At 48.1% G+C, this 12,817-nt stretch overlaps 1 protein-coding gene across 3 annotated transcripts in view; it reads right to left on the minus strand.

The window, feature by feature from the left end:
• LOC140916751 (P2R1A-PPP2R2A-interacting phosphatase regulator 1) overlaps positions 1-5,404 on the minus strand; it is a 28,561-nt gene extending 23,157 nt beyond the window's left edge. Inside the window, exon 1 of one of the 3 annotated variants that reach the window (XM_073358486.1) lies at positions 4,935-5,404. In XM_073358486.1, coding sequence (XP_073214587.1) covers positions 4,935-5,389 — 455 coding nt within the window. In that variant the 5' untranslated portion in view covers positions 5,390-5,404. The remainder of the gene's footprint in view (positions 1-4,934) is intronic. The other 2 variants (XM_073358487.1, XM_073358488.1) reach the window with 2 other exon arrangements.
• Between the last annotated feature and the right edge of the window lie 7,413 nt (positions 5,405-12,817).

A 12,817-nucleotide genomic window follows, 5' to 3' on the forward strand; every position in this document is an offset into this window, starting at 1 on the left:
TGAGGTGCCAGCAGCTCCAAGCTAAACGTAGAGTTTGGTCCCAAGTTGGTGTAAGTCTTTTGGGAAATGGAGGATATATAGGGTAAGGAAACGAAGGCTCCTTGGGTGGATCACTCTCCTGATGAGGAGAAAGCTGAGTTCTGTTCCATAGGTGGTACCGTTGGTACTACTGAAGGAAAGCTGTACCTCGGGGAAGGAGCGGGTGATAAACTTCTCCAAGTGATCGACTCCCCAGGTGGTGTTATGACATCTCTAGAACGAAACAGACCCAATGGAGGGGATTCCAGATCAGGGGGAAGCGAAGATGTTCTGTGGAGCAGCATGGGACCCAGGTCTCTCCAGTGTGAGAGGAGTTGTCTTTGCCCAGATCATTGTAGCTGGAGAGGGTGCTAACAAAGATGGTGCCAGGGGTAGGCAGTGAGCGGTCTATGTCGGTGCCTGTAGATCGCATTTTGGTACTGATGGAGCCCAATATTTATGGGCTTTCTTGTCAAGCCTCTGGGACTTAGGACATGCTAAGTCCTCTTGGGATGAGGTGCCAGGCTTGCTCAGAGCTGAATCCAACTTCTTCTAAATGGATTTCGAGGAAGACTTAATCTCATGCATATGAGAGTCCTTCCTGGGTTCCTGAGAAGATCTCGCCAGTGGTTCTGTAGAGGTAGATTATCTGGCACCAGTGTTGGAGGCTCACTCCTTGCTGAGTTAGGCCAATGCAAATGTGGGTGGGTGGGAAGTCCCAGCCTGGGTCCGATTGAGACCTCAGGCCCTTTTCCATGAGGTGTTTTTGAATGGAGAGTTCCTGCCCTTGTCAAATATGGCTGGGGAATGAGTGGCAGATACTGCACTTCACTACGATGTGTGCTTCCCCAGGGCAGTACACAGTGCTGGTGGTCATCACTGACTGAGAAGGATCATGGGCAGGAAGTGCAGAGTTTGAAACCAGAGTCCTGGGCATAGTCTAGTACCAGCATGGGGCAGGGAGATGTGAGGGGAGGGAGTGTTCCCCCAACAATTAATCTAGCACAAAAAACTACGAAAACACTAAAACTATAAACTGTACAAGATGCTAAAAACTATTTACAAATCTAAATCTTATCTTAAGGGATGAAGACGAAGCTAAGGACACAGAGAAGTTCCAACCTGGACCATGCAGCAGTGAGAAGGAACTGGAGAGGCGGTCAGTCTGCCTCACCTTTTATCACCTCAGTCAGAGTCATGAGGTGAGCCAGGGCACATGCACAGACCAATGGACATTACTTTTAAATTCCCCAGTTCTGGGTGCATGGAACACATGCATAACCCACAGTGGAATACAATAGGGACCATCACTCGAAGAAAGGGCAGATTAATTTAAGATTAGTGGTCTGGATTATTTAATGCAAAATGCTCTCTTTTTAAATATACTCTAGTAGCAAGTTTTTCTGCCATTTCCTACATTCCTGATAGCCAAAACGTTGCACTTTATGAATAATCAGACTGTATGAACTGAACACATTTTTACAGTAATTAATACTATAGTTTAAAGCCCAGTCCTACAATCTGGTCCACATGCCCACACACAGTCCCACTGACTTCTGAATGTGTCAACCTGATTGCGAGATTTGTATCAAAGTGCAAAAAGTCACCTACTTTATCTTTTGCTATCTTAACTAATTTCTGATCTCAAATGGATGGACACAACTACCACCTTATAAGAAGCTTTTTGTCTTTAAAAATACAAGCTGGACAGTGGCATTAGCTTGTTCTCCAAGGTGGGAACTGAGCTGTAGTTCAGTAGAGAAATTTTCAGAAGCTGAAACTCTCATAGTTCAAAATGCTTGTTGTATCTGTTAGACAAAAACAACTTTAGAATATTTTTAGTTTGTTCAGTCATACGATCAGTTGTCCTTTAAAAAATTGTAAAGATTTAAGATTCAAACAGGGATCGTTCCATATTGATAAATTTAATAATCTAAATGTTTGATGATGACAACTATTCCAACTGTAGTAAACAACATACAAAACAAGAATTTTACAGCATTACAATTTATACACCCATTTGTTTTCCAGCAACTTTCAATGACATTATGTTGGAAATTAATATAAAATAAAGCTACTAAATAAGGCTTTACATTCTGCAGGAAAAAGCTAGTATCAACTTGTTCACAGAAGCTATTTCAGAAACTTTCCATTCTTCTTTAGGAATCCAGTGCAGGCCTTTTCACCAAAATTATACCCCATCTTTATTTGCCCATATTTGGCAATCGCAATTCTTGAGGAAATCATGAAGAAAATCTTCTCACTGGTTTCTCTTGCATATGCTAATTATTTATCATCTGATACAGGAAGTGGGTCAGGGAGAAGTTGAAAGGGGCTATGACCCAAAATTTAGAGATGAGCTTTTTCCTCGGCTGAGATTAGTAGTGAAGAATTATCTATGGCATCTAATTTATAGGTAGACAGACAGCAGTCATAAAGAATACATCCTAGATTTAGGAATGGAACCAAAACACAGAGAAAAATAGTTAAAGGGCCATGGAGGGCCAGAAGAGTGGCCACGGTTGGACAATTCCAACTACTCCTCTTTTACTGACTTTGTTTCTTTAACATGTAAATGCTAAACAGAAGACTAGACACAAAGGCCCTGATCTGCAAATTCTTTCTGCACAAGCAGCAGTGCTGGTCAAAACTCAGAATTTCCCTTTCATGGGAAACATTTTAGAAACTAGTAAGAGTCAAACACTTATAAGATGATATTCACTTAACATTAATGATGACTGGGAATAAAAAAAAATGAGCACAAAATTCTTTACTGTTCTTTTTAAACCAGTTATAGTAAATTTTGTCCTTAAGAGTAGAAAGATTTACACCATTCTCGGAGCTAGCCATCTACTAATAGCTTCTTATAAATCTCATGTTTATAATCTACAAAATGAATTTAGAAAAAATACTAAAGATACATGTACAAGGCTGCATTTTAAGTAGTCTAATGTCTACAATATAGTTCCTGAATCTCTCACTATAGTGTTCCACTTGCCAACACAAGCTACAATTGTCCAAAGTAAAATTAACAGGCCTGTTACCACACACAACTGTCCTCATCTTTAATGCAGAAGTGAAACCCCTAGAGGTTAAAGGGCCCAGTAAGTAATTTTCCCTCATGATTTGACTAAACTCTTCTCAGATAATTTATTATTCTAACGTTTGTATAGTGCCTTGCATCATGAAGGATCTTAACAGCACTTACAATCTTAAACTGAAACACAAATAGAGTGATTACTGTTCTATCCACGGCTGCCACCACTGCCACAAGTGAACGCAACAGCTGTTTTAACTCCATGTATTACCACTACAAAATAGTTTAGAATAAGAAGTAAAAAATACAGTGTCTAACTGAAACATCAGGGAAAGTCTAGTCAGGCAAATTCTAACTAGCTACCTACATATTTCCACACATACAAGGGCCAAAATAGTGGCCCTCAGTTTTACAGTTCTCAGTTTTACATCTTATCCAAAAGAGAACAGAGCACCAGATACCACTCTGAAGCATTAGTAGTAGATCTACAGTTTCATATGGAAAAGCATACCAAATCATAATACCACTTTCTACAGCATCAGCATATCTCATCCAAATATTAATTAACTCTGCTTAGCTATTGAGATGCAACTGGATACAAAACATGCTTCTGTTTTAAGTATGAGAAAGGCTGTATTCCACTACATTTTATAGAAACTCAAGCTGCTGTTGCCTCAGAAACAACAAAATCGAAGTATGGCAGTGGGCAGATACCTTGACATAAGGGCCCAGTTACATCAGCTAAGGTGGAAAACTGCATATTAAATCCAGTCCAGGAATCCACTGAGGATAGGTCAGCCAGTTGGCTCTTTCCATCTCTGGCTCTCACAGAAAAACTAATTTGGTGATGATGCAGTGGACATATGCTCCTGATCCCTGGCGAATGGTTATGTATTTGACAACATATGTGTCAGTGAGAAGTGCATTAAAGCACATTCCAAAGGGAAAGAGTGTTTTAAACTTTCATCAGGAAAATCAAACCCTGCATTTAACCTGAACAACTATGATCAAATATCAAAAGTGAGCTTGCTCCCAACAGCCACTTTAGGGAGGCAAGGTGAAGATGGAGACCAGCCTGGGCACTTCCTCAGTGCATTAGCTCCTGGGGAAAGGGACTGGAAAGCACGCGTGGACCAAAACCTACTCTCCTGCTCTGCCATGCAAAAAGGAGGCAAGAAATCTGTGTCCAGAGAATAGGCCTCTTCATTTCACCCTGGAATATGACAGGAGGAGTCTGTGGATGAGGTGAGGAACTCTCACCACAGTCCAGGCCTGGGGTTGGGGGGGGTGGAGGGGCGCCAGGCCCGGGTCTCGCTCGCCCCTCAGCCCGGGGGATGAGGGAAGGGGGGGAGGGGCGAGCCCGGGGGATGAGGGGGGAGGGGCGGGCCCGGGTCTCGCTCACCTCAGCCCGTGGATGAGGGAAGGGGGGGGAGGGGCGGGCCCGGGTCTCGCTCACCTCAGCCCGTGGATGAGGGAAGGGGGGGGAGGGGCGGGCCCGGGGATGAGGGGGGAGGGGCGGGCCCGGGTCTCGCTCACCTCAGCCCGGGGAAGAGGGAAGGGGGGGGAGGGGCGGGCCCGGGGATGAGGGGGGAGGGGGGAGGGGCGGGCCCGGGTCTCGCTCACCTCAGCCCGGGGATGAGGGAAGGGGGGGGAGGGCGAGCCCGGGGATGAGGGGGGAGGGGGGAGGGGGGAGGGGCGGGCCCGGGTCTCGCTCACCTCAGCCCGTGGATGAGGGAAGGGGGGGGAGGGGCGGGCCCGGGTCTCGCTCACCTCAGCCCGGGGATGAGGGAAGGGGGGGGAGGGGCGGGCCCGGGTCTCGCTCACCTCAGCCCGTGGATGAGGGAAGGGGGGGGGAGGGGCGGGCCCGGGTCTCGCTCACCTCAGCCCGTGGATGAGGGGGGCGCTGTTCGATCTCCTCAAGCTCCCCCCGTCGCTCGGGGCCGGCGCGCTCCCCGCCGGCAGCTCCAGGTCCAGCTCCATTTTCTCTTGAGCCATCGCGGCGGCTCCGGCTGCTCCTGCTCCGCCGCGGGGCCCATTCACTGGGGGCGGCCGCAGCGGCTCCTCATGCCGCCCCCCGCCCCGATCCGGCCCGGCCCCCCCTACAGGCCCCGCAGAGGCCGCTGCAGGCAGAGCCCGGGGGCGCTGCGAGCCGGGCGAGGGGGGCGGCACCAGCAGCGCCCCATGCTGGGGAGACGAGAGGGGGCGGCCCCTTCCCCCCTCCGCCGCCGCCGCTTCCTCGGCCCCTCTCGGCTCCCTGCGCGCGGCGCCGGCCTTGCCGCCTCCTCGGGGAAACAAGCGACCGGGCCCAGGGAATCGCTGGGAAGCAGTACGCATGCGCCATAGCGACCCAGAATGACAGACGCAGCAGAGTCAAGAGGTGTCAGCACATGCGCAGTGTAACCGTAGTGAGGCGCCCGGCGCCTGAGTTGCCATTGCGCCTGCGCAGTACATCAACGCCCGGAGAAAGCGGTTAAGAACATCGGGACTGCCATTGTGGGTCACATCAATGATCCAGGCAGCGGAGTCTCCTGTCTTCTGCTCGCGGCCGGGGCCAGGGGGCAGGAAGGGAATAGCACACGTTTCAGATCAGCGGCACTGCTATGGGTACCCGCATGGCCCCACAGGATGCCAACATTGTTATGGCTGACTTAGAACAACGCTGCCTCAGCTCTTGTCCCCTAACGCCCCTACTCTACTTGCGCTACATCGATGACATCTTCATCATCTGGACCCATGGAAAAGAAGCCCTTGAGGAATTCCACCATGATTTCAACAATTTCCATCCCACCATCAACCTCAGCCTGGTCCAGTCCACACAAGAGATCCACTTTCTGGACACTACAGTGCTAATAAGCGATGGTCACATAAACATCACCCTATACCGGACACCTACTGACCGCTATTCCTACCTACATGCCTCCAGCTTTCATCCAGACCACACCACGATCCATTGTCTACAGCCAAGCTCTGCGATACAACCGCATTTGTTCCAAACCCTCAGACAGAGAAACACCTACAAGATCTCTGTCAAGCATTCTTACAACTACAATACCCACCTGCTGAACTGAAGAAACAGATTGATAGAGCCAGAAGAGTAGCCAGAAGTCACCTACTACAGGACAGCCCCAATAAAGAAAATAACAGAAGGCCACTAGCCATCACCTTCAGCCCCCCAACTAAAACCTCTCCAACGCGTCATCAAGGATCTACAACCTACCCTGAAGGACGACCCATCACTCTCACAGATCTTGGGAGACAGGCCAGTCATTGCTTACAGACAGCCCCCCAACCTGAAGCAAATACTCACCAGCAACCACACACCACACAACAGAACCACTAACCCAGGAACCTATCCTTGCAACAAACCCCGTTGCCAACTGTGTCCACATATCTATTCAGGGGACACCATCACAGGGCCTAATCACATCAGCCACACTATCAGAGGCTCGTTCACCTGCACATCTACCAATGGGATATATGCCATCATGTGCCAGCAATGCCCCTCTGCCATGTACATTGGCCAAACTGGACAGTCTCTATGTAAAAGAATAAATGGACACAAATCAGACGTCAAGAATTATAACATTCAAAAACCAGTCGGAGAACACTTCAATCTCTTTGGTCGCTCGACTACAGACCTAAAAGTGGCAATTCATCAACAAAAAAACTTCAAAAACAGGCTCCAATGAGAGACTGCTGAATTGGAATTAATTTGCAAACTGGATACAATTAACTTAGGTTTGAATAAAGACTGGGAGTGGATGTGTCATTACACAAAGTAAAACTATTTCCCCATGTTTATTTCCCCAACCCCCTACTGTTCCTCACACGTTCTTGTCAACTGCTGGAAATGGCCCACCTTGATTATCACTACAAAAGGTTCCCCCTGTCCCACCCCACTCGCCTGCTGGTAATAGCTCACCTTACCTGATCACTCTTGTTACAGTGTATATGGTAACACCCATTGTTTCATGTTCTCTGTGTATATAAAATCTCCCCACTGTATTTTCCACTGAATGCATCTGATGAAGTGAGCTGTAGCTCACGAAAGCTTATGCTCAAATAAATTTGTTTGTCTCTAAGGTGCCACAAGTACTCCTTTTCTTTTTGCGGAATAGCACAAGTATCAAGTGGTCTACTGTGCAGGGGACTGCTGCTGCTGCTGCTGTGTGTGCATGTCCTCCTTCCCATTATTGATGGGCTGTGCTTGACCCATGCAGTTCCCGCGAGCTCCTGCTCCCTGCCTGTAACTTCAGAAGGTTGGATCCTTGGGGACTTTGTTGTGGATTGTTAGCTGAGAGCCCCTGGGCTGGAGGCAGGAACTCAGTGGCCTGAGAGCTGCTGTCTCACGAATACTCTTTAATTAAATTAAATTAAAGAGTGGGAAATTCAGAACCTGTAATGGAAATACTTTTTATGCAATGTGTAATTAAGCAATAAGTAATTAAACACAGGGCATGAAGGACAGAGGCTACAACAGAGATACACAGCAGTGCCACGTGAAAGTCAAGGAGCTCAGGCAAGCCTACCAAAAGACAAAGGAGACAAACGGTCATTCCGGGTCAGAACCCCATACATGCCGCTTCTATGATCAGCTGAATGGCATTCTAGGGGGGGACCCTACCACTACCCCACCACTATCCGTGGACACCTGATAGGGGGGAGTCTCACGCAACACAGAGGAGGATTTTGTGGATGAGGAAGAGGAGGAGGAGGAGAATGCGCAGCAGGCAAGGGGTGAATGCGTTCTCCCTGGCAGCCAGGATCTTTTCATCACCCTGGAGCCAATACCCTCCCAAGGCGGGATCCCCAACCCTGAAGGCAGAGAAGGCACCTCTGGTGAGTGCACATTTGTAATTAAGGTACAGGGTTTAAAAGCAATAGTGTTTAATGTGTGATTTGCCCTGAAGACTTGGGATGCATTCGCAGCCAGTACAGCTACTGGAAAAGTCTGTTAATGTGTCTGAGGATGGAACTGGAATCCTCCAGGGACATCTCCTTGAAGCTCTCCTGGAGGTACTCTGAAAGCCTTTGCAGAAGGTTTCTGGGGAGGGCTGCCTTATTTCGTCCTCCACGGTAAGATACTTTACCATGCCAAGCCAGTAGCAAGTAGTCTGGAATCACTGCAGCACAAAGCATGGCAGCGAATGGTCCTGGGTTTTAGTCGCATTCGAGCAACATTCAGGCGATATCTTTCTGTGTTAGCCTCAGGAGAGTGATATCATGCACAGTCACCTGGTTGAAATAGGAGACTATTTGTAAGGGAACAGTAAAAGGACCCCATTTATGCTGGGCTGTTTGTGTTTGCCTAAAAGGGATCATCCCTGAGAATGGCCACGCGGCAGGGGGAGGGGTGAAGGGATCATGCCAAATAGCCACGCAGAGGGGTGGGGGAGATGTGTGCTGCACATCCACCCAAAAACCGCAGTCCCTCCTTTTAAATGGCAAACCCAACCAGCATTGCTTGCTATGGGAAAGGAGGGCGCTGCAGTTTGAAAACCTTCCCACATGTTATGAAGGCGTTAGAAGCCAAACCCGCGTACCTTTTGGCTTACCATGGCTGCCTGGAAACTGAATTCTGTTGCCCAGCCATGTGTGATGTGTCACCATACTGGCAGGCACTCAATATAAAAGGGAATATGCAACCTTGTACCTAAAGCACATGTGCTGTCTGCTGTGAATTGCTTGATTCACTGTGAAAGAGTCTCCCTTTTGTTCTCAGAAATGTATCATCTTAAATTTTACTCTCTCTTTTTATCCCTCCACAGGTGCAAATGTTTCTATGCTCCCCCTATCATCTCCGTCCCTGAGGTTATCACAGATTAGAAGAAGGAAAAAAACACACTTGCAATGACATGTTTTCCGAGCTCATGCAGTCCTCCCGCACTGATAGGGCACAGCTGAATGCATGGAGGCATTCAGTGGCAGAGTCCAGGAAAGCAATAAGTGAGCGCGATGAGAAGAGGCAGGATGAAATGCTGAGGCTAATGGGGGGAGCAAACGGACATGATGAAGCATCTGTTGGAGCTGCAAGAAAGCCAACAAGAGCACAGACCACTGCTGCATCCACTGTACAACCGCCTGCCCTCCTCCCCAAGTTCCATATCCTCCTCACCCAGATGCCCAAGAATGCGGTGGGGAGGCTCCAGATACCCAGCCACTCCACTCCAGAGGATGGCCCAAGCAACAGAAGGCTGTCATTCAAACAGTTTTGATTGATTGAAATAAATTTGTTTGATTTGTAGTGTGGCTACAATAAGCAATGTGGCCTTGTCCTTCCCTCCTCTCCTCCTCCCTCACCCCACCTGGGCTACCTTATCAGTTATCTCCCCTTTCTTTAATTAATAAAGAAAGAATGCATGGTTTCAAAACAATAGTGACTTTATTTCCTTTGCCAGCTGTGATTGAAGAGGGGAGGGTGGTTGGCTTACAGGGAATTAAAATCAACAAAGGGGGTGGGTTTGGAGCAAGGAGAAACACACACAACTGTCACACCGTAGCCTGGCCAGTCATGAAACTGGTTTTCAAAGCCTCTCTGATGCACAGTGCGCCTACCTGTGCTCTTCTAATCGCCCTGGTGTCTGGCTGTCCAAAATTGGCAGCCAGGTGATTTGCCTCAATCTCCCACTCCACCATAAACGTCTCCCCCTTACTCTCACAGATATTATGGAGCACACAGCAAGCAGTAATAACAATGGATATATTGGTTGTGTTGAGGTCTAACCTAGTCAGCAAACAGCGCCAGAGAGCTTTTAAACGTCCAAAGGCACATTCTACCACCATTCTGCACTTGCTCAGCCTATTGTTGAACTGCTTCTTACTACTGTCCAGGCTGCCTGTGTATGGCTTCATGAGCCATGGGAGCAAGGGGTAGGCTGGGTCTCCAAGGATAACTATTGACATTTCAACATCCCCAACAGTAATTTTCTGGTCTGGGAAGTAAGTCCCTTCCTGCAGCTGCTCAAAGAGCCCAGAGTTCCTAAAGATGCGAGTGTCATGCACCTTTCCCGGCCATCCCACGTTGATGTTGGTGAAACGTCCCTTGTGATCCACCAGTGCTTGCAGCACCATTGAGAAGTACCCCTTAGGGAACCCCAGAGCAATAAAGCCATCCACAAAGGTCTGCACATTTCCCAGAGTCACTACCCTTGATAGCAGAACATCAGTGATTGCATTGGCTACTTGAATCACAGCAGTCCACACAGTAGATTTGCCCACTCCAAATTGATTCCCGACTGACTGGTAGCAGTCAGACGTTGCAAGGTTCCACAGGGCTATTGCCACTCAACTATTGCATCTCAACCATCAGGGCAGCTCTTATCTTGGTATTCCTGCATTTCAGGGCAGGGGAAAGCAACTCACAGAGTTCCAGGAAAGTGGCCTTACGCATGAGAAAGTTTCACAGCCACTGAGAATCATCCCATACTTGCAACACTATGCGGTCCCACCAGCCTGTGCTTGTTTGCCGGGCCCAGAATCGGTGTTCCACTGTATTAACCAGCCCCACTGCTGCCATGATGTGCCAATTGCGTGCTTTCAGGAACATGTGTCCATATCCTCCTCACAATCATCCTCGTGCTGCTGTCTCTTAGCCAGGTTCTGCACCTACTGCAGTATAATGTGCGAGGTGTTTACAATGCTCGCAACAGCAGCAGTGCGCTAAGCAGGCTCCATGCTTGCCATGCTATGGCGTCTGCATGGGTAACCCAGGAAAAAAGGCGCAAAATGATTGTCTGCAGTTGCTTTCACAGAGGGAAGGAGGGAGGGGAGACTGAAGACATGTACTCAGAACCACCCATGACAATGTTTTTGCCCCATCAGGCATTGGGAGCTTAACCCAGAATTCCAATGTGCAGCAGAGACTGCAGGAACTGTGGGATAGCTTCCCACAGTGCACTGCTCCGTGAGTTGATACTAGCCACGGTAGTGAGGATGCACTCCGCTGACTTAATGTGCTTAGTGGGGACATACACAATTGACTATATAAAATAGATTTATAAAAATCGACTTCTATAAAATTGACCTACTTTCATAGTGTAGACATACAGCTGTGAAGCTATCTTCCAGAGATTAGACAAATCCTGACTCTTTTATTAAATGCTCAAAACTTTTCTGTTTAGTAAACTTCTTCCACCATAAACAAAACAACACTCACATCACTTTCAAAGCTGGAGGGGGGGAAAACAAAGGGTTCTCTCTGTCTGTGTGATGCTTTTGCCGGGAACAGAAAAGGAATGGAGTCTTAGAACTCAGTAAGTAATCTAGCTAGATATGCGTTAGATTCTGTTTTGTTTAAATGGCTGATAAAATAAGCTGTGCTGAATGGAATGTATATTCTTGTTTTTGTGTCTTTTTGTAACTTAAGGTTTTGCCTAGAGGGATTCTCTATGTTTTGAATCTGATTACCCTGTAAGGTATTTACCATCCTGATTTTACAGAGGTGATTCTTTTACTTTTTCTTCTATTAAAATTCTTCTTTTAAGAACCTGATTGTTTTTTCATTGTTCTTAAGATCCAAGGGTTTGGGTCTGTGTTCACCTATGCAAATTGGTGAGGATTTTTATCAAGCCTTCCCCAGGAAAGGGGGTGTAGGGTTTGGGAGCATTTTGGGAGAAAAGACGTTTCCAAGTGGGCTCTTTCCCTGTTATATATTCGTTAGACGCTTGGTGGTGGCAGCAATAAAGTCCAAGGGCAAAAGGTAAAATAGTTTGTACCTTGGGGAAGTTTTAACCTAAGCTGGTAAAAATAAGCTTAGGGGGTTTTCATGCAGGTCCCCACATCTGTATCCTAGAGTTCAGAGTGGGGAAGGAACCTTGCCAATATCCCTTATAACGATACCAGCAAACCCTTTTTACTGTAGACCAGTGATTTTCAACCTTTTTTCATTTGCGGACCCATCAAAAATTTGAAATGGAGGTGCAGAACCCTTTGGAAATCTAAGACATAGTCTGTGGACCCCCAGGGATCCACACACCACAGGTAGAAAACCACAGTTGTATGACAACCTTTTATAGACACCTTATTAGATATAGTCTGCAGACCAGCAGGGGTCTGCAGACCACAGGTTGAAAACCACTGCTGGAGATAAGGCCTGAGTTACACCTCACTGAAATAAATGGGACAGTTCACACCTAGGGTTGCGAATACCAACCCTCCCGGTTTCGCCGGGAGACTCCTGGAATCGGGCTCTATCTCCCAGAGGTTACTGAAGCCAAACCAGGAGATTTTAGGCACTAAAAGTCTGGCGGCGTAGCGGGGCTAAGGCAGGTTCCATGCCTGCCCTGGCTGCGTGCCGCTCCCGGAAGTGGCCGGCACATCCCCGCTGCCCATGGGGGAGGGCAGGGGGTCTCTGTGCGCTACCCTCTCCCTCATTCCGCAGCTCCATATTGGCTGGGAACTGTGGCTAATGGGAGCTGTGGGTGCATGCAGAGCACTCCCAGAGCTTCCACCCCACACCCCTTTCCCCAGCCTCAGCCAGGAGCCCCCTCCCGCACTCCAAACCCCTTGGCCCCAGCCCAGAGCCCGCACCCCAACCCCCTGCCCCAGCCTGGTGAAAGTGAGAGAGTAGGGTAGCCAGTTTTGGTTGGATGTATCCCTAGAGATTTCATCACATGATATAATCATTCATTAAAGATTAATCTTTAATTCCTGGATACTCCAGACCAATCCTGGAGGATTAGCAAGCCTAAGTGAGGGCGGGGAAGAGCCCACGACACAGGGAGGGAGGATGGAGTGAGAGGGTCAAGGCCTGGGAGAAGGAAA

This window comes from Lepidochelys kempii, chromosome 9 (genome assembly GCF_965140285.1).
Source record: "Lepidochelys kempii isolate rLepKem1 chromosome 9, rLepKem1.hap1, whole genome shotgun sequence".
Taxonomy (NCBI): Eukaryota; Metazoa; Chordata; order Testudines; family Cheloniidae; genus Lepidochelys; species Lepidochelys kempii.